This window comes from Periophthalmus magnuspinnatus, chromosome 13 (assembly GCF_009829125.3).
Source record: "Periophthalmus magnuspinnatus isolate fPerMag1 chromosome 13, fPerMag1.2.pri, whole genome shotgun sequence".
NCBI lineage: Eukaryota > Metazoa > Chordata > Actinopteri > Gobiiformes > Gobiidae > Periophthalmus > Periophthalmus magnuspinnatus.
The window spans coordinates 29,074,141-29,101,043 of record NC_047138.1 but is presented as its reverse complement, the minus strand read 5'-3'; the positions used below and the strand labels follow the sequence as shown (position 1 = coordinate 29,101,043).

At 39.3% G+C, this 26,903-nt stretch overlaps 3 protein-coding genes across 3 annotated transcripts; all 3 read right to left on the bottom strand.

The window, feature by feature from the left end:
* Window positions 1–2,650: 2,650 nt before the first annotated feature.
* On the bottom strand, window positions 2,651–4,666 carry LOC117380471 (dentin sialophosphoprotein-like). Its single transcript, XM_055225794.1, has 3 exons — window positions 4,576–4,666; window positions 4,466–4,499; window positions 2,651–4,357 (listed from the first exon to the last, which is right to left on the bottom strand). Exons 1-3 carry the CDS (start codon window positions 4,585–4,587, stop codon window positions 2,856–2,858), a joined length of 1,548 nt encoding a protein of 515 aa, XP_055081769.1. The 5' UTR covers window positions 4,588–4,666; the 3' UTR covers window positions 2,651–2,855.
* Window positions 4,667–13,798: 9,132 nt separating this feature from the next.
* Window positions 13,799–17,000, bottom strand: LOC117379901 (olfactory receptor 142-like). Its single transcript, XM_033976601.1, has 2 exons — window positions 16,067–17,000; window positions 13,799–13,908 (listed from the first exon to the last, which is right to left on the bottom strand). The coding sequence occupies exons 1-2, from the start codon at window positions 16,998–17,000 to the stop codon at window positions 13,799–13,801; spliced, it is 1,044 nt and encodes a 347-aa protein (XP_033832492.1).
* An 8,123-nt stretch (window positions 17,001–25,123) lies between these two features.
* Window positions 25,124–26,056, bottom strand: LOC117379900 (olfactory receptor 11A1-like). The gene has a single exon (XM_033976600.1). It carries the CDS (start codon window positions 26,054–26,056, stop codon window positions 25,124–25,126), a length of 933 nt encoding a protein of 310 aa, XP_033832491.1.
* Between the last annotated feature and the right edge of the window lie 847 nt (window positions 26,057–26,903).

The following is a 26,903-nucleotide window of genomic DNA, read 5'->3' as shown; positions in this document are numbered from 1 at the left end:
TGCTCGTGACAATTGGTGGTGTAACATGGCGGGCAAAGGCGGGGGTTGTGGTAGGATCTCCTTACAGACTTTACCTCACGAATAACCACATTAGTGACATTAACCCCAATGTTAGGGATGAATTGCAATAGGCCAATAGCTATTTGTCATAGTTATATAACATCTGTGGTTTTTCTTTGCCTTGATTTTAAACTGAAATTTGTAAGGCTACAATTAATTTTAAGGAGGTGCCTTTGGGTAGTTATCCTAAGTCATGAATGTTCCTAATTACTAGTTTGGCTCCAGATACTTTGTATGTAACAATTATCTCGTGTGATGAGGCTTTCAATTGAATTTGCATATCACAACATCAATAATTTGTTTCTTCAAGCCCAACCCGGTTTGATCAGATTTGCCTAAGGCCCTTTTAGATAATCTTTAAAGGCTCTTTTAGATAATCTTTAAAGCCTCTTTTAGATAATCTTTAAAGGATTTTTGCTAAGTAGTGCTGTTAGTGAATGTGCGTGAGACAAACAGTGAAGGTTGGAGCACTTTTTTTTATAGTTTCTGTGACTAAAAACAGTTGTTTCAGTGTTGTCTGTGTTAAAACACATCTTAAAGATAGAACTTAAGTAAAGGGCAGAGTGTAATGTAATCCATCCACAAATCAGGTGTATGTGCACAATTGTTGTCTAAGGACTAAGCTTTTCCTGTAACATAATAGTTCTAATAGTTCTAACTTGACAAAGGGACAAAGGGCTGAAGACCGCTGGAATGTCCTTTTAATCCTTCACTGTATTTTATTGTATTTTTTAGTTGGTGTAATTAAATTGATTTATTAGTTTTTTAATGTTCTGAGGCACATGACTTTTTGTCTACTACCAGGTAGAGGCAGATAAACATCCATGGATTATAGTCTTTCTCAGATACTCGGGAGAATGCTAGTCCTAGCCATCTGTTTAATCATACGGCAGATGAAAGCAATTCACCATAAGATGTTTAGCATTTCCAAGTTTGTTATACTTTGAGACATGACTAAAGCTAGAGTAGTGCTGGACATTAACAAACAAGAAACAATTGTTTCTGTCTATGTTTTGCTAAGCAAGACGACATTGGTTTTCACAAGATCATGTTTTGTACATTCTCTCTTATATCATATCGCTGCAATGTGTAGTTCCTCCTTAGCCAAAGTGAGAGTGGTCTGGGCTAGAGACGTCTTGGAGTTAGTACCTTGTGTTAACCTGGTACATTTTACTTTCGACAGTAAAAACACTTCAGATTGCACTGATCTGTACCATATCTCCGCCCATGGAAAATGGGCTCAAAAATCCAAACAAGTGTGATTGTAATACTTATCCATTAAGAAAAAAGAGTACTTTGACTTATCAGCCGTATTGGAAGCTTATTCCATTGTTTTGTCCTTTGATAAAAGTGCAAAGGTCCTTATGCATCTTGGAATAATGCACTGCCCTCTGGTGGTAGTTCTTTTGACTCTGGTTGTTACATTTAAACTTTGATGTAGAAACTCTTTGAGGGGAGAAGGAGCCAGATTTTGGATAATCCTGAATACCAGTTGAACTTGGGAAACAACAAAAATGCCCAAATTAATTTATTTGTATTTATTCAGCATGTAATACTAATTAATGTTTTTGTCAAAAATTTTACATGCCAACTACTTACCATGAATAATTGGTAAAAATAAATAAAATACTTTTGGCAGTCTCTAGTCAGAATGAGATGTTTTATTTTGAAATTTGCCAGGTTGAATTTTCACATTTTCTGATATTTTTGAATATTTGGAAAGATTGTTATTATCATTGTATTTGCATTCAGTTACGTTTTGGAGAGTATTTTCCTCTATCAAATTTTTGAACCCATTGTGGCCCGTGTGTCAAAAATTTTGCGCACCCCTGTTGCAGGGGCTGATGTCAGGGGGTCAGCTGTGGCTACAGTAGTAGTTTACCATCATCGAGTGTGGAGTGAATGGACAATGCACTGTGCATTATCTACTCACTTTACAGTGCATTTTGTTTAATAATAGAGAAGTGCATTGTCTATTATTAAACACAATCAATGCAGATTTCTTTTTTAATTTGCAGTAAAAAGATCTTATGTTTATGGTAATTTGGGCCCATTCAGGTAAAACTGGTTTGATGGCTGCATTTGGCCCTGGCCCATAATTTGCACATGATTTAGAGCAAGGCAAGATTTGTGTTGTGTTTTTCTTATTATATTTATTTGTGGTTTTGGAAGTTTGTTTTGTCTTTTTGGAATGTAATATGTGAAACAAAATAAGAAAGGTTCAGTGCCTTATCTTTTCTTTTAATCTAATTGTTCTCACTTGACAAACAGCTGCAGAGCTGCTAGCTTATCTACTTACTTCTTCACTATACATTGTAATTTGTAATTCCTTTTTTGACACTTGGGAGAATGCTAGTTCTAGACATCTGTTGCCTTGCACTTTTGATGACTATCAAAGAACTTTACATTGGAGTGAATTAACTTTACTATTCATTCACTCCACATTCTGTAGTGGTAAACCAATACTAGCCACGACTGCCCTGGAGTAGACTGATCTGTCCCTCCAACCACCACCAATTTACCAATTTTCAAACCACACCACATTCAAACCACACCACATTCTTACAAGGCCCCAGACTTGAAACCCAAGCCCATTTTATTTTAGAATATTTATTTATGTAAATATGCAACAAAATATAGGCTACAACATAGTAATATCTAAATACATTACTAAATACAATAGTGCTTATCTGACCCTTTCATCCATGCTGCTGCCACCGTCATCAGTACTGCTGTTGCCGGCATCCTGTTTATTGCCCCCCCAGTCACCGATCTGCAGTGCCGGTCTCAGCACTTTAAAGGTCATTGGATGCATCGTCGCCGGCACTCTCCGTATCCTCCTCTACACTGACGGTTTCAGCACTTTGAAGGTCATTGGATGCATCATCGGCGGCACTCTCGGTATCCTCCTCTACACTGACGGTTTCGGCACTTTGAAGGTCATTGGATGCATCGTCGTCGGCACTCTCGGATTCCCCCTCATCACTGTCGGTCTCATCACTTGCACTGTCATCAGACGTATCATCACTGACACTCTCAGAATCCCCCCCATCGCTGTCGGCTTCATCACTTGAAGTGTTGTCTGACATATCGTTACTTGTACTCTCGGAATCCTCTTCATCGCTGTCAGCTTCATCACTTGAAGTGTTGTCGGACATATTGCTGCTGGCACTCTCCACATCCTCCTGTTCATTGCCAGGCTCACCGTTTGGAGCGTCACTGGCTGAATCGTCGCCGGCACTCTCCGTATCCTCCTCTACACTGACGGTCTCAGCATTTTGAAGGTCACTGGCTGAATCGTCGCCGGCACTCTCCGTATCCTCCTCTACACTGACGGTCTCAGCATTTTGAAGGTCACTGGCTGAATCGTCGCCGGCACTCTCCGTATCCTCCTCTACACTGTCGGTCTCAGCATTTTGAAGGTCACTGGCTGAATCGTCGCCGGCACTCTCCGTATCCTCCTCTACACTGTCGGTCTCATCATTTTGAAGGTCATTGGATGCATCGTCGCCGGCACTCTCCGTATCCTCTACACTGTCGGTCTCATCATTTTGAAGGTCATTGGATGCATCGTCGCCGGCACTCTCCGTATCCTCCTCTACACTGTCGGTCTCAGCATTTTGAAGGTCATTGGATGCATCGTCGCCGGCACTCTCCGTATCCTCCTCTACACTGACGGGCTCAGCACTTTGAAGGTCATTGGATGCATCGTCGCCGGCACTTTCCGTATCCTCCTCTACAATACCGGTCTCAGCATTTTGAAGGTCATTGGATGCATCGTCGCCAGCACTCTCGGATTCCCCCTCATCACTGTCGGTCTCATCACTTGCACTGTCATCAGACGTATCGTCACTGACACTCTCGGAATCCCCTTCATCGCTGTCGGTCTCACCAGTTGAAGTGTCGTCGGACGTATCGTTACTGGTACTCTCGGAATCCCCTTCATCGCTGTCGGCCTCATCAGTTGAAGTGTCGTCGGACGTATCGTTACTGGTACTCTCGGAATCCCCTTCATTGCTGTTGGTCTCATCATCGGAGTCAAGACTTTGCTGACTGCTGCTGTTAATGTCTTCATCAGGGCTGCTCATGTCACTTTCAAATGAGCTTTCTCTGGTGTTACGATTGTGCTTTTTCTTGTTACTGTCATCATCCGACTCGTCACTTCTGCTTTTACTCTGGTCATCATAACTCATGATATCCTCACTGCTTTCAGACGAATCATCATCGTCATTATCGTCTTGGGTTCCTTGCTGGTCACTCTCTGCACTGGTTCTAGGAAACGCCCTCTGGTAAGTTTCTGGATGAAGCAAAACAATGAATGATTTTAAGTAAACAGTAAAATTAACTAAATTGAAATAAGAAAATGAAATAGTAGAGACTGAAAACATTTTTAAATTTCACTTACCACAGGCCAGTCCAGCCAACAAGAGGATTAGAATCTAAAAAATATAAAGAAAATGTTGATTAGAATTAGAGAATAGTTGGAAATGTCATTAAAAAGATGTAAGTCCGTACCAGTTTCTTCATTTTGCCTGAAGTGAACGATATCAAGAAGGTCCTCTGGCTTGTTCAGGCCAAGTGTAGAGTTTACTGCTCTTTGCTTCTTAGTGAAATGAAAAGAGCAACTTCCTTTAAATACCTTTGTCAGAACAAGGCAGGTGTTATGGAGGATAAAAAGAAACGCCCATTCAACTTGAAATAACAATATGACAGTAGATTAATTACCAACAAATATGAGAATCCCCACCCTGGTTTATTTTACAGTAAATACCATAATAAGCAACATCCTTTTATGTAATATAGCTGATTATATGTAATATAGATTGCATTGTTTGGACTGGGAAACACGTAACAATCTGAGAAGTTAAAACAACATTCCATGGACTGGTGGACATGGTGGATTTCAGATTCTAGTTTGTGATTTAGTGTCAAGAAATATCTAAAAGGGAAATGCGCAAATGTTGCCTATTATTGAGTAAAACTATGAGCATTTTGACAGTATTAATTTTAGCTGCCTCCGATTTGCATTCAATATTATTAATACTATTGAGTTTATGGAGATGCAGACCCGCTCATAGTAAAGACACATTTTTAAATGCAATAAAAAGGCAAGGCGAGTTTATTTGTATAGCACCATATGTACGCAACATAATTCAAAGTGCTTTACAGAATAAGAAAGACATTAAAACCACAATACAAACAAAACATAGAAGAAAGAAAACATAAATAATCATCATAAAAGTAACATTAAAATTGAAGATTGCAGAATAAAACCCTTTCAGTCATATGCACAGCTACAGAACAGAAGCTTTTTGAGCCTGAATTTCAACATTGTCAAAGTAGAGGCCTTTCTCACATCTTCAGGAAGACTGTTCTAGGTTTTAACTGCACAAAACTGAAACACTGTTTAGTCCTGACTCTGGGACCAGCATGAGGCCGGTCCCTGAAGTCCTCAGAGTGTGAGATGGTTCATGTGGCACTAACATGTCAGAGATGTTCTTTGGTGCTGGTCCATGGAGAGATTTCTTCACACAGAGCTGCTTTAAAGTCTATTCTCTGAGCCACAGGAGCCAGAGACCTGAGCCACAGGACACGTGTGAAGTACTTCCTGGTTCTAGTCAGGACCTGAGCAGCAGTGTGCTGGATGTACTGCAGTTGTGTTAAGGCTCGTTTGGAGAGTCCAGTGAGCAGGACGTTACAGTAGTCTAACCTACTGGAGACAAATGCCTGGACAAGTCTCTCCAATTCTGGTTTTGACAGTTGATTTTTGCAATGTTTTTTAGGTGGTAAAAAGCTGCAGATGTTATTGATTTGATGTGATGTTCAAGTCTGAGTCCAGTATTACCCCTAAATTTCTAACATTCAAGATGAAGAAAAAACAGTAGTCAACTTCATAAAAATCATTAAAACCTTTCAAATGAAATTATGAGCAGTAACAGGCCTAATAACGTAAGCAAAATGAGTGTGTTTAAGTTTGTTTTGGCTGTTGGAAAGTACTATACAAATAAATGTGCAGAGTAACAGTTACTTTGACCTGTAACGTGTCTCCATGGAGATAAATATGTTTAATGTCATACTGTGGAGTATTTCAAGCATCTCAGACAAGAAGGTAGCACACTTTTCTTCAAAAAACTTATATATAGTGCACATTTAGGTTTGGTTTTCCACTAGAATATGGCAACTCTAAAAATAATAGGCATAAAAATTAAGGACAGACTGATTATAAGTTTAATCATTCTAAATGAATGACCTAAAATATGCACAGAAAATCTATCAAATAGATTTTAACAAAGCAAGTAAAAAGATGTATCTGAAATAAATACAATTTGAATACATAAGATGTAAGAGGAAACAGCTATAATTAAGTTATTTTTAGTTATCAATGACTCTCAGAAATGACGTGATTTGTCTGAACTGGTTGAGCTGGACATGTCTTATCATTGTGTTTCGTTCATGACATTTCGGCTTCATCACAGCATGTGGATCAGGTTTGTTTGTTTAAACAACTGCAATTAATTGCCTTAACATTTATCTTTTACAATGGACTTGAGTCTCCAACCCTATATTAACTTGTCATAGGATGTAGTAAATTTAGCACATAATCCTGAGATTAATTTACTCTTTAACTCTGTATGGCTTTGGTTTCTTTTACACTGCCAAGTTGAAGGTTTGGACACACCCTCATTCAATGTTTTTTTTTTTCTTTTCTTTGTTTACTACTTTTATACTAGTAATTTTTTTTTTTAATGTGTTAATTAATAGTTTTCATGCTTTCAATGAGAATCTATAATGCAAAACATCATGGAAATAAAGAAGAAAAAACTTTGACTGATAACACTGGTTATCACTAAATTTATTGTCTAATATTTTTTAGCTGATTTAGGATAATTTTGATGTGCTGAATCCAAAAATCACATTGGTTTTGCTCAATCAGGTCAACGTTCTGAACTAAGCTACATATTTGTTTTTGGACGATTTTGTTTACATGTATGAGTATTTTCACGTCATATGATGCAAAATTCTGTTATATTTCTCGCTATAAACAAATTCTGAAGATTTTGCATGTGCCAACTTATGACTAATTGGTTTTTTTTATATTACATGTGAATGAAATGGCTTCGACTAGAAGATCTTGCAAAAATAAGCCTGACATATTCTGCTACATCTGCGGTGAATACACCAATGTTCCTAACAGGAATCAAGTCACAAGTTTCATAAAGCGTGCTTACCATGCTTATTTTGGGATTAGACTTGGTAACCAAGATGAAGCTTGGGCGCCACACATGGCATGCAAGTCATGCACCGAGTATCTGCGTCAGTGGACTAAAGACAAGAAGAGTTGTCTGAAGTTTGGAATTCCCATGGTTTGGAGGGAGCTGACATCAATAGCTACTTCTGGGCTATTGATGTGACTGGGATCAACAGAAAGAACCGAAGCAGCCTCAAGTATCCTGACCGTGAATCAGCACGTCGTCCTGTAGCTCACTGTGATGAAATTCCATTACCTGTCTTTGGAGAAGATCTTGACATCAGTGACAAAGATTCCTCCAGTGTGGTTTTAATGATGATGCTCCACATCCTTTTTCCCAAAAGGAGCTAAATGTTCAGGTTTCCTGAGAATCTGGGATCACTGAGTGATGAGCAGGTGGAGAGATTCCATCAGGACATAAAAGAGATGGAGACCAGGTATCAGGGACGCTGGGATGCAGTCATGATGGCTGATTACTGTTGGACTCTGAAGAGAGACGTCCCTGCTGCTGAGCATTCAAGGGGTTCATAAAAACTGAAGTTCATGTCCTGAATTTTGCACAATGATAACGTAACGTTTCAATTTACATGTACTTACCTTTATCAATTTACATAACGTAACATTTAATTAATACATTCTGTTAGAAAACTATTTTTTATCTCCTAAAACATTTTTTGGATGAGAAATATTAAAGAAAATCAACTGATAATGTCACAAAATTGTAATAAATTTAGTCAGAAGATCAGATTTTTCAAAATCAAATTAGCATAAAAATCTGACCTGACTGAGAAAAATGGATATCATTTTTGGATTCAGCTGTGCTAAATGGTCCTAATTCAGTTGAAAAAACACAGACAACTTTCAAAAATGTTTTTTGTAACCCAGTGTAATGTATACAACCACTTTGTTGGTTTACATAAAATTTTTGATACATGTCCACGCAGACAAACTGGCCTGATAAAGTAACTATTAAATTACCAACATAAAATCCTCAAAAATACACCTTAGCTGCCTTTTCAAGTAAAAAAAAAAAAGCTTTATTCAGCCTTATTGGTCCTGCAAATCATCAGATGCACTAAAAACCATCATTATAGGCTCTTCTCCACAGAGATCACTATCACCAATACGGACTTACAAATGTACAGTCATAACAACAAAGAACAAAATACATTCCCTTTTATACAGCGGACTGTGACCAAACCGCATTTACCAAACGCACAGATATCAGAACATTACAAACGTGCACACCACATGACAGACCTGATACAACCAGAGGTGAACCACCAAACATATTAGATTAGCTGCACTTATGATGAGTAGCACGAGCAGTGTTGGCTGTGTCCATTATCACAACTCTGGCATCTTTTTTAGCGATCTGTAAACTCTGAAGTATATCCATAAAATCCAATCAGCATATTTTCTCATGTTTGTTGAAAACGGAATATTTGACCGCGCGCCAGTGCTAAACCAATGAAATACCAGAAAAGTACTTAAGACTGCCTAGAGCTGCTTCTGATTGGTCACATTTACAGTCAGTCTCTGTTTTGGCCGATCACTGTCTCCAGTTTCTCGTCTCAGTCTTGTTTACTTCCCAAAACTAAGGGAAAACTTTGCAGCTCTTCTGAATGAGACGAGAAAGCTGAGTCTGATTTGTGATTTTGTGCTGGATCTCAGTAAAATAATGAGCCCCGTTACAATGACAGCGTAACTATAAGAGCGTCACAGCAGAGGAAAGAATAATTAGATTACTTTTTACTGGTAAAAGTAACACCATTACTAACACCGTTATAGTTAAACAGCATTATTCCCGACACTGGCGTAGGTGGTCGTCGGATGGGGCTGATGGCACAGATTATCAACCCCGCTTCCATCAGTCTGTCGTAGGGCAGCTGTGACTATGGCAGTAGCTTCTCACTACTGAGTATGTTGTGAATGAATCCTGCACTGTAAAACCCTTTGAGTGAGAAAGACGCTATATAAATCCAATGATTAAAATGCTCGCCCGATAAATTGCCCAACACCGGACAACTTTATTTTCATATTTCAAATTCATTTGAAATCACAGGTATCTGGAGTTCATCCAAGCTGTAAGGCGAGTTCAAACACCTGTTATGCATTGGATTTACATTAATGAGCACTTACCTATCCAGAGTCACACGCAACTTTGAAAAACAAAATGTTGTCTGACAACTAAAAATAACAATCTGGAGCCATGGACAAAAGGGTTGCACCTTAAAAAAATGATTGTTTGCTTTTGGTAACCTTAAATTCAGCATGACTAAGTTGGCGCAGTGGTTTTATTTTGAGTCTTTTTTTTTTTTTTTTTGTCAAATTCATAGAAATGAATTGTGTAGTTAATGATATATAACACACATCAAAAAGTACTTCAACTTACCATGTGGTCTTATACTAGTTCTGATACAGTTTAAGATAATTCTAAAACAAGGTCTGATTTTATCATATTTACGGGATTTGTTTTAATATTTGTACTTGCTCACATGAGTATAGTTTCAATACTAGTTTTAGTATAGATTAGTATCTGATTTTTGATAATTTGACAACCCGACAATGAACGGATAAACCAGCTAGTACAAAGAGATTTGTATTATGGTAAAATCAAGTGTCAGGTGTGGTTTAGCTCCCAGTGTGTGTGAGTGTGACCACTGTGCTTTTTAACAGATTCTACACACTTTCTCAGGTATTAGATGTGGTATTAGGCAGCACAGGAATTAACTTATAAAAATAATCAAATCTTCCCATTAAATAAACTTCCTAATATTTAACCTAATATCACACCAGTCAACATGTATAGTCCAGATATAAATATAAACTATATTTACATATGTTCTGTTCTGTAACCAAAAGATAAGATTATTTTACTACACAATAATATGCATTACACACATTTTTGGCCAGGACAAAATAATTAAAAGTTACCTGTGCTAGTAACTGTAATCTAATTACTCAATTTTAAATTGTAACACCTTCTATTACTGCATTACTTTAAATAGTAATCTGATTAGGGTAGTAATCCTTTACCTTGTAAGTAGAACCTACCTCTAATGAGTTGGGTCAGTTTTACCACCATCTCTATTGTCTCTTATTTTGCCCATATTAACATTTACATACAGTGGGCCAAAAAAGTATTTGACCAGTCGCCAATTGTGCAAGTTCTCCCACTTAAAAAGATGAGGCCTGTAATTTTCATCATAGGTTCACTACAAATATGAGACACAGAATGGGGGGAAAGAATCCAGGAAATCACATTGTAGGATTTTTAATGACTTAATTGGTGAATTCCTCAGTAAAATAAGTATTTGGTCACCTTCAAAAAAGCAAGATTTTCATATGGTCAGATGAAACCAAAATAGAACTTTTTGGTAAAAACTTGTCATGTTTGGAGGAGAAAGAATGCTGAGTTGCATCCAAAGAAGACCACACCCGCTGTGAAGCATGAGGGTGGAAACACCCCATGTATTTGAGTGAAAACCTCCTTCCATCAGCGAGGGCATTGAAGATGAAACGTGGCTGGGTCTTTCAGCACAACAATGATCCCAAACACATCGCCCGGGCAACGAAGGAGTGGCTTCATAAAAAGTATTTCAAGTTCCTGGAGTGGCCTAGCCAGTCTCCAGATCTCACAGAAAATCTTTGTAGGAAGTTGAAAGTCCTTGTTGCCCAGCGACAGCCCCAAAACATCACTGCTCTAGAGGAGATCTGCAGGAGGAATGGGCCAAAGTAACAGCAACAGTGAGTGAAAACCTTGTGGAGACTTATAGAAACATTTGACCTCTGTCATTGCCAACAAAGGGTATGTGGCAAAGTATTGAGATGAACTTTTGTTATTGACCAAATACTTGTTTTCCACCATAATTTACAAATACATTCTTAAAAAATGCAGACAATGTGATTTTATGGATATTTTTTTTCTCATTTTGTCTCTTACAGGTGATGTGAACCTATGAGGAAAATTACAGAACTTGCACAATTGGTGACTGATGTATACATTTTGCCCCACTGTAACCCTAAATTATGGATGTGGAAACCTGTAATTCATTGGCTATTATTACTACATAATTAGACAGTTGATAATACTGCATGTCAATGATAAGTATCTGCAATGACGCAGTAGTAATTATCACATTGTTGATGATGAGGTGAAGTATCTCTTGAATTTTTACTTGGCAGGAGCAGCTTTGGCTCATTGGCAGTCATTTGTTCAAATGTGTCTTAGCATATTTTCCACAGTTTTTTCTTTGGAAGTTCTTCTAAGAGTAAGCTAATAATGTCAAATGCAAAACATAATATTTTGAATCAAGATTTCCAATATATTGTATGAATGAATGAATGAACGAGTGTTTATTCGGACAGTAATTCATAAAACATGCATTGAAAAACATAAATGCATATGCATAATACAAAATATAAATACATCTTTTGTGTAATAAGCAAACAAAAGCAGTTGTCACACAGTCTGTTTTATGTCCGAAAAGGAGTGGAAGGAAGTAAATACTTGTTTAACCCCGCCCCTTTTTTTCCTATTTTCTTCAATGTTATGTAATGAACATATATGCAAAATACGTTATAGGCTGTAACTGTACACTATATACGTTTCATGACATAAGCTCTAATCATTTATTTCTTCTACACGGTAATTTGAAAGAATCCTTTTTTTTAAATGCACTTTTGAATGCATGAATATTTGGACAATGTTTTAGTTCTACTTTCACGTTGTTCCAAAATTTGACACCACAAACAAAAATACAAAAGCATTTTCTTGCTGTTCAAGCACAAGGAACTGTAAAGTTTTAAAAGCCTCTTACATTATAATGACTTTCCCTTTCACAAAAAGTTGTTTAATATTTTTTGGCTTTTAGCTTTATACATTACTTGAGCAGTTGGCAGAATAATTAAATCATTCAATTTAAGTAATTTGGCATTAATAAACAATGAATTAGTAGTATTTGTATATGCCTTGTACATTTGGTATCTGTAAGAGTACTTGTTTGTCTTCATTATAAAATAACAAATAACATTACTTTAGATTTATTCAAGTTTAAATGTAATTTATTTACGTCAAACCATATTTTAGCTGCTCAAATTTCATATAATTGTTGTATGTTGTCTCCATATCAAAATAATTAGGTATAATCTGAAAATAATACCGCTTTAAACAAAAACTCATAAATAAAATAAATAATTTTGGTCCTAACACAGACCCTTGTGGCAGACCACAGACGGTGTATATGTAGAGCAGTGTTCTCTCAGTTTAATCAACTGATTTTCTAAGTAACTTTTTAAACTATTTAAAGCTACACCTCTTATTCCATACTGTTCCATTTTTTGTATGATAATTTATGATTTATTGCATCAAATGCTCTGTTTTTTAAACTCTATGAAAATACCAGCTGTTGTTCTCCTCTGATGTTTGATCAGTGGGTACAATTCACTATGTCACATCACAACATTCTAGTTTATGGTTTATATCTCTACTGGGCCTATCCACATGAAATAAAATGAGGGACAAAGCTTTATTTATTTCCTCTTTTATTTAAAAGGGACAGAACAGAGAATATTGTTGCATTTAAAATAGTAACCGATGCCGTGTCCATAAAGCATCTAGTCAAGGGCTAATTTGCAGACCTGATCCCTCACATAGACACAGTTCAGGCTCAATGTCTTCTCTGGCAGCATAAATAAAAAAAAAAAAAAAAAAAAAAAAAAAAAAAAAATATATATATATATATATATATATATATATATATATATATATATATATATATATATATATATTTTTTTTTTTTTTAATTTATGCTGCCAGAGAAGACATTGAGCCTGAACTGTGTCTATGTGAGGGATATATATATATATATATATATATATATATATATATATATATATATATATATATATATATATATATATATATATATATATATATATATATATATATATTTTTTTTTTTTTTTTTTTTTTTTTTTTTTAGAATAGCTTCATAAAGAGAAAAAAATAGTGTAGAGATCGTGTTTAAGGCTAGGGCATAGATGAGGATGGGTGTTAGAGATTTAATTTTATAATTTATTAAATGGGACAAAACAAGGCTGTGTGAGGTGGAAGTTAGAATTTGGTGCCAAACATCTGAATTTAGTAAAACCAGGTGGGAGAGAGATGGCAATCCGGTTTCAGTGACTGGGAGTTAGAGCAGCTCAAATGGCAAATTTGTTCGAGAAGAGATTAAAGAGATTTGCAGGAACTGTGAGAGTGAGATATTCCCTGCGCTCATAGTTATGAGGGCATGCACTTCGACGTGGACACTGTGGCAGGAGGAGCGAGCCTGCAGTTGGAAGAAGCAAAGCTCAAATTGTTGAATTATTGCAAGCGATGATGGGATGAAGAGACAAGGATGAAATGAGGGATGGAGCGGTGAGGGAAGAACTTTCCTTGTTAGCTTGAAGGGGCATGCTGGGAAGAGAGCACAGATGCTGTTGGCTATGGAGATGTTGACAAAGGGTAGATGGCATGCTCTGGAGGTAGAGGTGCACGGTGGAGGCCCGTGTCCTGGGAACGTTGGTTGGACAGCCCCTCTGCCTCACAGATCGCTGGGAACAGTCATGGACCGATGGAGATAGAGGTCTGCAGTGGATGCATGTGCTGCGAGTGTTCGGGGGGCAGCTGCAGGCTGGAACACTGGCCAACAGCAAGCAGGACTTAGAGACGAGATGGCGAGAGCATGGCCGAGGTGATGTAGTAAGACAGAACAGTGGAAGTCAACATGAGCTATAACGAGTGGAAATGGCAAGAAACTGAGTAATTGCACGGGATAAGGTGATAGACACTAGAAATGATCTGAAAAGATGACATAAGTAAGCATGAGACAACAATAATGAGAGGCATGAACAAGCATGAGTAGGAACATCGTAAGTTAGCATGTGTTGGAATAACATCAGAGGCACGTGCCAGGACGTTTTGGGGGCAGCTGCAGGCTGGAATGCCGGGGGGCAGCTCATTCTATGCATGCTTTGGGAAGTTCTCTGACTCGCAGATTCCATGAGGATATCATGGACTGGCAGGTGTCAGACTGGGAAACACTTAACAGGTCAGCAATTCAATCTGAAGGGTTGATAGCAAGCAGTGTTGGGCCGTGCATTTCACCCTTAGGCCTTCAGTGACGTCCCACTGACACATTACAACATCACCTCAATATAGGCTTGTCAAGCAACACTTAATTTCAGGAGCATTTAAAACCAATAAGCATGTATTGCATTCACAATGAAGCGTAGGAAACTAAATTCACAGATACTGTCAAAAATAAATAAATAAATAAATAAAAATGTGATTTAAAGAAAAAGAAAAATAATAAAATAAAATTACTCTGTGCGCTTAAACAAGTCTGTCCAATAAATTTCACAGCGTCACCATTTCATATAAGACACCAACCAGACAAGAACAAAACAAACTATTTTTTGAAATAAAGTAAACAGAACATTTGTATTTTTTGGAGAATAGACTGTACAACAGTAAATAACTGAAAATGTGGCGCAGCTGAGATTGAACAAACTTTAGTGGAGTTTTAACTGAGGTCACTTCAATGCACCATCCCATTAACATTATAAATTGCAGACAATCAGATTTATTTGATACATTTTTGTATTCATAGTTGCTTGCTTGGAAATGATGGACTAACCTTTTCCTTGCTGGGACAGGTTAGCTAACGCAGGGGTTGACCGACCTCTTCTCACAAAATTCAGCTTTTTGTGAAAGGCCTGTCTTGAAAATGCCATAGAAAGTATATCTGTAGATCAGTCTCTTCTCCTCCTTCAGCCATTATGGGCTAAAAATACAGCAATAGCTGTTGAATCTCCGGGTTTAGTTCAACATTCTGCAAATTGCCGCCTTTCAGGCTCTAGCAAGTGCTTATCCAATCACAGGACGCATGCATGTCCAGTTCACCGTAAGACCTTCTAACTGGCCTTGGTATGCAGGATCAAGATCTGATTGGCTATTGCAACTGACTGTGTCCGTCTAATTAGAGTGAAGGCCTCAGGCAAATGATCATCACAAGCTAGCTGAAATATAATTGGATAAAAACTGTACCATAATAAACAACATTGGAAGCCACAAAGAGGATATAATATGACATAAAGAGAAAAAAGAATAGAGAATATTTTTGATTATTTCTTAGAATGAGCAAAATGTGTATCCACAGATCTGTCTAATGCTGTAATTTGTTTATCTCCATGGATATAACTTTAATCATACTGTGGAATATTCAAGGCAGAATCTCCTCCAGAAAAGTTACATAACTAAAATAATAGGTTGTATTCATGTTTTAGAATATGATGTTTGATGAGTACAGAGGCCTATACAGGTCTATGGGAGTTTCACTGTTTTTAGAAGAAATATGCAAACTTATGATCCACACATGTTGAACCTTATTATTTGTCTGCATTTGGTTCCACAAACTTTCCATATTAATCTTTTGACAACAATCATGTCTTTGAGGGGGAATAAAAGCACCACATTCTGAAGTAACTGTGAAAATAATGTAACATTTATTTATTTTTACTGCCACAGAGGACATTGAACTTTGTGCCAGTTTTACTTTAATGTGGATCAGTCCAGTAGTTACAGAGATTTTAATCAGAAACAAATCTGCACTTTGACGGTTCAACAGCAAATTCTACCACAGAATTCTGACCTGTCTCCGGCTCAGTTTTAAAGGACAGGGATTCTATAATGTTGTGGTGTCACACGTACCCAACCTGTTTTGGATTATCTTCTTAATCTTGATGGAATCTTTGCACGCTGTTTGTATGGCGCTCGTCTTCATGCCGTACATAATGGGGTTGAGAATAGGCTGTAGCACGTAGAAGTAAAGTGGGAAAACGATGCGGATAACAACAGGAGCAGTACTCAAATTAAATCGTGTCTGGAGTATGTCAAGAAATGAGCCCAGAGCAAAGTTTAGCAGTGAAACAATGTGAGGTATACAAGTATGAACAGCTTTCCGTCCTTTTTGGGGGCAACTCAGAGCCACTCTCAGTATGTGAGCGTATGAGAACAAAATAGGCATAAGCGGCAACAGCAAGGTTGAGGCTGTAGCAAAGAATCCATAAATGTTATTCAGCTGTGTGTCAGAGCACGCCAAACGCACAATCAGGTAGTTGTGGCAAAACAAATTGTCAATAAAGTTACCACAAAGAGTAAGTCGCAAGGTTAGTGAAATAGTAATGAAACACCGTATGAAGGAGTAGATCCAAATGAGAACAGCAAACAGAGCAGCTTTGTTCAGGGTCATGATGGTTCTGTACTGTAGGGGGCGGCAGATGGCCACATAGCGATCATAAGACATGACAGCAAGGTTCAATATCTCCACGGTGGCGTAAGTGTAGTGACAAAATATTTGGAGAAAACAGTGGGTAACAGTAACAGTGTGGACATCTTTAAGGGTTTGATGTAGAAGGAAGATGAAGAGGCCAGTGCTGCCGTAGATTTCATTGAGGAATAAATTACACAGGAAAAGTTGTGTTGGCTCATGCAGACTTGGCCTCAAACTGATCACTGTAATGAGGAAAGAGTTCAAGAATAAGATCAGCAGATACAGAGCAGCTGTTAGCACCACAAGAAAGTAACGAAAATTCCCCAGTGGTAGATACACGCCTAGAAGAAAGTGGGACAGAGATGAGTTCATTATGGCACTTAAGTAAGATCTGGTGATTGGATTTCCCCTTAAAGCACAAATCTCCTTCACGTTTAGTGCATATGACAGGTTTTCATGTTTTTTTAACTATTACTTTGTTTGGTTGGAAACCTGTGGTCAATATTCATCATAGTTTTCACCAGTTGTGGCAGTTTGTGAAGAAAACTTTATTAAAAAGTGACCGGATATAGTGCTGAGTTTGAAAAATGAATCCCTCTATTTATGCCATGGACACACAAAATATCGTAGTTATTATTTGTCAAATAATAACTACTCTAAATTATACTATAAGTATAATAATAATTATAATTAAATACTATAATTATACTTTGTGTACACTATAATAATAATAATAATAATAATAATAATAATTATTATTATTATTATTATTATTATAATAACAATATAATTGTATAATTATACTCTAAATTAACCATTAATCAGATGAGCTTTGGCCTCTGTTTACTCTATAGAATCACCTCTGCCTATTCCACATGTGCTGCTCAGGTGCAACCAGGAAGAAAAATCATAAACCTCTCCAAAAAAGTTAAACTAGGGAGAACTAGGCAAAAAATGTATGTTTACTATGTTTTAGTGAAAGTAGCAGTCTAACCTGCTATATGCACTTTAAACATAATCTTGGGTACACGTAATTAACACATTTACATTCAAGTTTTTAGTCTCTGGTATTAATTAGTAATAACAAAAAAGAAACTCACACCGAGCACAAAACTTTACCAAGTCCTTTCTCTTATTTTCATCACAAAATGTTTAACATTTAAATTAGATTGTAACTGAACTCTTGAGATTTTAACTATTCAAAATGTTATTATTGCTGGTAGTGGCTCACTCTCAAGTGAGTTTCTAGGTTAAACACATTTTCACCATCTTAGCCTAAAATAAAGAGGCTCATTATAGTTTTTGAATGGGTTCTGTTGCTCTTGCTGGTTTAAAGAATGATTCCTTTGCTGAATGTTGTTCTACACTCTATTCATGTTTGCTTGTGTCGCTGAAAGCCTACACACTGAAAATCTAGAAAGCAAGCATGGGTCTTTCCCAGGGTTTCCAGTAGATGATGGTAATGCCTAAAAGAACTGCTCAGGCAGTAAAGTCATTACATTGCCAGATTCGCCATCAGAATGGCAAAAGCATCTGCATGAAAAGACACAATAATTCATAATCTTTTCACTTGTAGTATTTCTTTGAAAAGAGTATTCAGTCCTAAGTGTAAGGAAAGGAAATAAAAAAAAAAATCAAACACATACACAATGATATATATCATAATCAAGTCATCGAGTAAGAAACAGGTTTACAGTTTAATATTTGGATTTGGGTTTTAAGCTGTTTGATTAGACTAATAAATAATAAATACTACAGGCAGGCCATGTGTAAATAGAATCTGACTTAATCTCATTTCTTACACAATAAAACATCATCTCATATATTCATTTTGAGTAACCAATGACACCACATGATGGTGTCTTCTTCAGTCACTCAAAGCAAAACCTGTAGAATATTGTTAAAAAACAAATCTTCTTGAAAACACAAAACACATGTTGATATACAGTCCAAAAGATGACTTCAAAACAATTGCAATTACATATGACACCTTTTCCACAACTGTCCTTAGAAATCAAAGGAAAAAAGTAGATAAAACCTGTGTGTCCCGTCCTCCTCCGCCTGGGCTGAGTTGTGGTCTGAGTTCAAACAGAAAGAGAACAAAACTCCATTCAAATAATCTCGGATGCAGACGTCACATGGTCCAAACTTTCTCTGCTCACAAATTTCTAGACTTTGGGTTTCAACAGCGGTGGAACACATTTAAGACATATAAGACTGTATTTAGTTAATTTATTCATTTTCCTTACAAAACTACAAACCATCCATCCATCCATGCATTCTCTTCCGCTTATCTGGAACCGGGTCGTGGGAGCAGCAGTCTTAGCAGGGACTCCCAAACTTCCCTCACCCCAGACACGTCCTCCAGCTCCTCTGGTGGGATCCCAAGGCGTTCCCAGGCCAGCTGAGAGACAAAGACAAAGTCCCTCCGTGTCCTGGGTCTTCCCCGGGGCCTCCTCCCACCGGGAGGAGGCCCCGGGGATGCCTCCTGGACGCCTCCCTAGGGAGGCGTCCAGGAGGCATCCTGAGCAGATGCCCGAGCCACCTCAGCTGACTCCTCTCAACGTGTAGGAGCAGCGGCTCTACTCCGAGCTCCACCCGTGTGACTGACCTCCTCACCCTATTCCTAAGGGTGCGCCCAGCCACTCTGCAGAGGAAACCCATTTCGGCCGCTTGTATCCGCCATCTTGTCCTTTCGGTCATTACCCAGAGCTCATGACCATAGGTGAGGGTAGGAACGTAGATTGACCGGTAAATCGAGAGCTTTGCCTTTGGGCTCAGCTCCTTCTTCACCACAGCGGACCGATACAGCGACCGCATCACTGCAGACGCTGCACTGATCCGCCTGTCAATCTCACACTCCATCCTTCCCTCACTCGTGAACAAGACCCCGAGATACTTGAACTCCTCCACTTGGGGCAGAGACTCACCACCCACCCGGAGAGAGCAAACCACCTTTTTCCGGTCGAGAACCATGGCCTCGGATTTGGAGGAGCTGATTCTCATCCCAGCCACTTCACAATCGGCTGCAAACCGCCCCAGTGCCTGCTGCAGGTCCTGGCTCGAAGAAGCCATCAGGACAACATCATCTGCAAACAGCAGAGATGAAATCCTGTGGTTCCCAAACCAGGCCCCCTCCGGCCCCTGGCTGCGCCTAGAAATTCTGTCCATAAATATAATGAACAGAACCGGTGACAAAGGGCAGCCCTGGCGGAGTTCAACATGCACCGGGAACAGGTCTGACTTACTGCCGGCAATGCGAACACAGCTCCTGCTCCGGTCATACAGGGACCGGACAGCCCTTAGCAAAGGACCCCGGACCCCATACTCCCAGAGCATGACGAATGCCTTCTCCAAATCCACAAAACACATGTGGACTGGTTGGGCATACTCTCATGAACCCTCGAGGACCCGATGGAGAGTATAAAGCTGGTCCAGTGTTCCACAACCGGGACAAAAACCACACTGCTCCTCCTGATTCCGAGGTTTGACCATCGATCGGATTCTCCTCTCCAGTACCCTGGAGTAGACCTTATCGGGAAGGCTGAGGAGTATGATTCCCCTGTAATTGGAACACACCCTCCGGTCCCCCTTCTTATACAGAGGGACCACCACCCAGGTCTGCCATTCCACAGGTACTGTCCCCGACCGCTACGCCATGTTTCAAAGACGTGTCAGCCAAGACAGTCCCACAACATCCAGAGACTTGAGGTACTCGGGACGGATCTCGTCCACCCCCGGAGCCTTGTCACCGAGGAGCTTGCGAACCACCTCGGTGACTTCAGCCAGGGTGATGGACGAGTTCCCAGTCTCTGCTTCCTCCTCGGAAGACATGACGGGGGGATTGAAGCGATCCTCAAAGTATTCCTTCCACCGCCCGACATCATCCCCAGTCGCGGTCAGCAGGTCTCCACCTGCACTGTAAACACTGTTGGTGAAGCACTGCTTCCCCCTCCTGAGGCGTCGGACGGTTTGCCAGAATCTCTTTGAGGCCGTCCGATAGTCCTCCTCCATGGCCTCCCCGAACTCCTCCCAACCCCGAGTTTTTGCCTCTGCAACCGCACGAGCCACAGCACGCTTGGCCCGCCTGTACTCATCGGCTGCCTCAGGAGTCCCACGAGCCAACAAGGCTCAATAGGACTCCTTCTTTAGCTTGACGGCATCCCTTACTTCCGGTGTCCACCACCGGGTTCGGGGATTTCTGCTGCGACAAGCAGCGCAGACCTTACGACCACAGCTACGAGCAGCCGCATCGACAATAGAGATGGAGAACATGGACCACTCAGAGTCCATGTCTCCAACCTCTCCCGGGATCAGGGAGAAGTTCTCCAGGAGGTGTGAGTTGAAGACCCCTCTGACAGAAGGCTCTGCCAGGCGTTCCCAACAGACCCTTACGATACGCTTGGGTCTGCCAGGTCTGTCTGGCTTCCTCCTCTGCCAGCGGATCCAACTCACCACCAGGTGATGATCGGTTGACAGCTCAGCCCCTCTCTTCACCCGAGTGTCCAAGACACGCGGTCGGAGATCAAATGACATGACAACAAAGTCGATCATCGACCTCCGACCTAGAGTGTCCTGGTGCCACGTGCATTGATGGACACCCTTGTGCTCGAACATGGTGTCCATTATGGACAAACTGTGACTAGCACAGAAGTCCAATAACAAAACACCGCTCGGATTCAGATCAGGGAGGCCATTCTTCACAGTCACGCCCCTCCAGGTGTCACTGTCGTTACCCACATGGGCGTTGAAGTCCCCCAGGAGAACAACGGAGTCCCCGGTTGGTGCACTGTCTAGTACCCCTCCCAGGGACTCCAAGAAGGCCGGGTACTCTGCACTGCTGTTTGGCCCGTAGGCCGACACAACAGTGAGAGACCTGTCCCCGACCCGAAAGGCGCAGGGACACGACCCTCTTGTTCACCGGAGTGAACCCCAACACGAAGTGGCTGAGCTGGGCAATGAGCAAGCCCACACCAGCTCGCCGCCGCTCCCCGCGGGCAACGCCAGAGAAATGGAGAGTCCAGCCCCTCTCAAGAAGTTGGGTTCCAGAGCCCAAACTGTGCGTGGAGGCGAGGTTGACTATATCTAGTCGGTAACGCTCAACCTCCCGCACAAGCTCCTTCCCCCCCAGCAAGGTGACATTCCATGTCCCCAGAGCTAGTCTCCATGTCCAGAGATCCGGTCGTTGAGGCCCCCACCTTTGACTGCCGCCCAGACCTTCTGCCGCCCCGGATCCTCTTGCGGGTCGGGTGGTGGGTCCACATGAGGATGGCCCCACGTCACTCCTTCGGGCTGAGCCCGGCCGGGCCCCACAGGGAATGGCCCGGCCACCAGGCGCTCGCTGTCAAGCACCCACCCCAGGCCTGGCTCCAGGGTGGGGCCCTGGTAATGCCAGTCTGGGTGACGTAGCTTGCCTTGATTGAACACTCGTCATAAGGGGCTTCTGAACCGCTCTTCGTCTGACCCGTCCCCCTGGACCTGTTTGCCATGGGTGACCCTACCAGGGGCATGAAGCCCCCAACAACATAGCTCCCAGGATCATTCGGGCACTCAAACCCCTCCACCACGTTAAGGTGGTGGTTTATAAAATAAATGTGTAGTGTTTCCTGTATCTGTACATGTACATTCATGTTCTTTTTGGACAAGCGAGTTTAACATTCAACACCGAATGATGGTACTTTCTTTGGGTTTACAGTGTGGTCCTCTTAATCCAATAAATGGGAACTATAGCTGCAATTGTGTGCTTGTCAGAGGAATTGCAGTTACATATTTTTCCAGTTCATTCTGGGGACATAAATGCGTTATGTGCATTAAAAAAGTCACCTTTGACCTTGCTCATAGTGTCTTGGAATAATTTGAATGAACATTTTTGAGATCCTTTATTTGTGATTAATTTATCTATAAATTAACAGATTCAAGATGTTTTTGTACTGAAATTTGGTGTCTAAGAACTACTTTTACTGAGTATTTTACCCATTCACCCCAAGTCACTACTGTCATAATTCTTTAATGTAAAATAAATGTTTAAATGACTTTGTTTCCATCCTGATGACATGATAGTTAGTTAATGACCTGCTGCAGCCCATTGGTCCAATGGGACATCATTATTTTGTCCCTCTGTGGACATGTGACCGGAGTGCTGCATCTGATTGGTCCCTATGGTCACACTGTTTTCAAATGGGGCATAGCAGAAACTGTGGCTAAAGTGTGAGTGATAAACAGTGACGAAAGGATTGCAACTGTCTTCCCTCCAGTGGGACTGAGTAGTTAGCCATTAGCTGGTAGTCAAAATGATGAAGAGGAGTTATTTCAAAATTGTCACCCTAACCCTAACTTTTCAGATGAAGAGTCTGCCATGTTATTGATATAATTGCTTTGCCTGGAATGTCCCACAATGCTACTTAAAGGACAAATGGGTGACAAAAGTAGCATTTTGAGAAAATGGCTGTTGAAATTAAAATGTCCCATAAATAAGTTTATGAAATGACTTGGAATTACAGGTCCTGTGCCTAAACCCCCCTCCTGTGTGCCACTATGGACAGCTCCCTGACACATTCTCATGTCTTGGTCTTGTCTGCTCGTTCTCATCCTGTCTGTTTATTTCCATCTCCACAAAGCCTGTACTCGTGCCCTTTGCCCTGCTGCCTGTGCTCATCCTCAGTGGGGTCGATTGCCTTTTATGGCCATTTTGTTTGCGCCACTTACTCTTTTGCACCTGCCTGGTTTGTGCAGGTGTGTTACTCTAATACCCAGGAATGTATTATGCAACGAACTGAAATGATAAATACAAATTCAAATATTATCACACTGAACATGCAAGGCAAAGCAAGGCATCTTTATTTCTTCTTCTTCTTTTTCTTCTTCTTCTTCTTCTTCTTCTTCTTCTTCTTCTTATTATTATTATTCTTTTTCTTCTTCTTCTTTTTATTCTTCTTCTTCTTATTATTATTATTATTCTTTTTATTCTTCTTCTTCTTATTCTTCTTCTTCTTTTTATTCCTCTTCTTCTTCTTTTAATTCCTCTTCTTATTATTATTCTTTTTACTCTTCTTCTTCTTATTATTATTCTTTTTATTCTTCTTCTTCTTCTTCTTATTATTATTATTATTATTTTTATTCCTCTTCTTCTTCTTCTTCTTCTTCTTCTTATTATTATTATTATTAAGGGCATTTCATACAACAGAAATTCAATAAAGCTGAGAAAAAATACATTAAATAATAAATAAATAAATAATAAATACATTATTTTAGCGATGATATAAAAGGCCATATTCCCACGATGAGCTGTTCTATTGATCCTTTGCAGCTGATGTCATTAACATTCCAAGCTCTACTGTCACTATTAAATAAAATTAAACAAAGTACTGTTTAGTCAGTGCGTCATTCACAAACAAAGCAGTCGACATAAGTGGTGTAATAAAATACTCAGCACTCTCTCTGTCATTGTGGCACATGTTACTTCATCTCAGTTTGACGTTCACGTTTTGTTTTGTTACATGTTTAAAAGTCTGGACACACCTTCCCGTGCAGTGTCGTTTTTTTATTCATGTTTACTACTTCTACATTTTAGACACACAGACAATATCAAATATGAGCTGCAAGTGATATGGGATTATTTACAAAAGAAAAATAAGTTATATAATTCAAAAATAAATTCAATTAAATTTCCTTGCTTTGTCAACAGCTCCACAAACGCTTGTCCTTCTCTCAACGAGCTTCATGATGAATGATCCTTAAATGGTTTTCACTTCACAGATGTGCCACATTAGGGCCATAAAATGAGTGCAAAGCAGTGATCAGTGGCCATTTTCATAAACTCTTAACCCTTATGTTGTCCTGGAGTAATTTATGACCCAAAAGCAACTCTGTCACAGCAGAACTCTTGGGCCACCTGTTCATTTTGATGATTTCTATCAAAATTAAAGGTACAGAGGTAATTCTGTAGAGTAAATTAATGTTGATTGCATAACAAGAACTGTCTGTACTTGACAAACACAGTACAGTGATAGAAAATAAGCGTTGCAGAAGATTTTGAGGTCCAAAAAATGCACTTTTTTTTTTTTTTTTTTACTAAAATACGGCCTACTAGCTGAAATTAAATAAATAAGTCAATAAAATTGGTATCAGTACATTAGTCTGAAGTCAAACTGAAAATAAGCCCCAAATTATTTTAAAAAAGTACATTATTTTATGGCTGAGTTATAAAAGAAACAAATTGAAGTCAAATTGAGCCCAGAGGAACTTCAGCGTAACTCTACTGAGAGGAACACACAAGGGTTAAATCAAGTTTTAGAGGTATTTTTAGTTTATTGTTTGTTTACAATAATCCACTGTGTTCATCCATAGATTTGATGCATGAGAAAACTCTTGTTTCACAATTACATACATAAGATTACACAAATGACGGCCAGCGGTACAAAAAATAAGAATTAAAAAGTAATTTATACTTTAAAATAACTGACTGGTGTCTTTACCCTTATTGAATCAGAAGCGCGTTAATGACTAATAGCAGAATGCAGCATGTTCTTACACAGCTCTCGAACTTTGGTGAGTTTAAATCCATATATTAAAGGATTAAACAGTGGCTGAACTACCAGGAAATACAGCGATAAAACCAATGCGACCATACTGTGCAAGTTCTGCAAGCTGAATCTGCTCCCCAAGACTTCAAAAAACACTCCAAATGAGAAATTTAAGAACGAGGCCAGGTGAGGAGCGCAGGTGCTGAGAGCTTTGTGCCGCGTGTGTTTGGACCCCCTGAAGCACACCTTTAAAATACAGACATACGTACTTATCATTACCACCAAAGGCCCAACGACGGTGAGGAAAGTCACACAGAGTCCGTAGATGTTGTTGATGGAAGTGTCAGAGCAGGAAAGTTTCACAACAGAGTAGTTATTGCAGTAGACTTTAACAATGCTATGTTCGCAAAGTTGTAAAAGCGACGTTAGTAAAACCACGACAAGGACGATGGCGAAAGCGTAGAACCAGGGGAAAAACAATAGAAATAACACTTTTTTAGTGTTCATCCTCGTTGGATACTGCAGGGGGTGGCATATGGCCAGATATCTGTCATAGGAAATAACAGCAAGAATCACAAACTGTATTGAGACATAGGAGTGAACAAGGAAGATTTGTAGGAAGCAAAAAAAAGCGGTAATAATGTGGACATCCTGAATAATCTCCCATAAAAGCATTGGGAACAACGCAGTGCTGCCAAAAAGCTCATTCATGAATAAACTACAGAGGAAAATGTACATTGGTTCGTGCAGAGTCCTGTTCAGACATATGACGATGATGAGAAGCAGGTTGGAAAGCACTATTAAAATATAAACAGACAATATAATGACAAAATACAGCCATTTCAAAGGCCCAGTGTCGTAGTACGCTCCAAGGGTGAAGTGGGAAACCTGACTGGAGTTCACCATCGTCCTTCGTTTAGGGATAGACATACGTTTTTTTTTCCAACTTGACAATTCATTCACACATGTTACATTTATAGAATCTACTTTGAATCAGTCGCATTTGTTTTCAAGTGTTTTTAGGGAGAATAACAATGGATTTACGATTAAATAACACATGAGAATCCAATGCAAAAATGAAAAGTACAGCAAGAACTAAATTACAAGTGTTTTTTTCCATGAAGGTGAAGCAGAAAAGTACAAAAATGTGACTGCTAACGATAATGAACAACTTTGAAAACGATCCAGCTCTCAGCCAAAACAAGATCTGAACTAAGATGGAAAGGGTGACTGAAAAGGAATTAAGTAAAATAAATCCTCAACTGTGAAAAAATGAAAACTGAACCAATCAAACGGACAGTAAATAAACGCGCATCGACTGTAACGCCGCCTTCTCTTATCTCTAAATACATCCTGGTGTTTTTCCCATAAGACACAAGCAATGTTTTTGTTTCAGTCACAGTTTTTTTTTTTATATAACTTTTTAAAATATATATGTAACCTTTTTATAGCTTCCGTCAGTTCATATTCCATTCCATTAAGGCCTGTCATGCATTTAAAAAAAGAAACACAATACAAAAAGATTCAAGTTTAATGTTTTTATTAAGAATATGACATACAAGACAAAGTTGAGATATTGTACTGTGAAATGTCGGCATTCCAGACGTCCAGAGTTCAGTTCAAAATAAACAAAAGTAAAAGCATTCATTGTAAGTTGTATTAACAAGAGCAAAATATTCATAAAAGTGAATAACATGTCCCTCTGCCTAACTGAATACACTGAAATCATATTGAAAATGTACAAATTCTTAAA

Excerpts from the sequence above, each read along its gene's own strand:
- LOC117380471 (XM_055225794.1), bottom strand. Across the intron at positions 4,358-4,465 it reads GTTGGCTGGACTGGCCTGTG|AAACTTACCAGAGGGCGTTT; the intron begins GTAAGTGAAATT and ends TGCTTCATCCAG.
- LOC117379901 (XM_033976601.1), bottom strand. The coding sequence starts at position 17,000 with ATGAACTCATCTCTGTCCCACTTTCTTCTAGGCGTGTATCTACCACTG. Across the intron at positions 13,909-16,066 it reads GATAATCCAAAACAGGTTGG|CGATCTGTGAGGCAGAGGGG; the intron begins GTACGTGTGACA and ends GACTGTTCCCAG.
- LOC117379900 (XM_033976600.1), bottom strand. The coding sequence starts at position 26,056 with ATGGTGAACTCCAGTCAGGTTTCCCACTTCACCCTTGGAGCGTACTAC.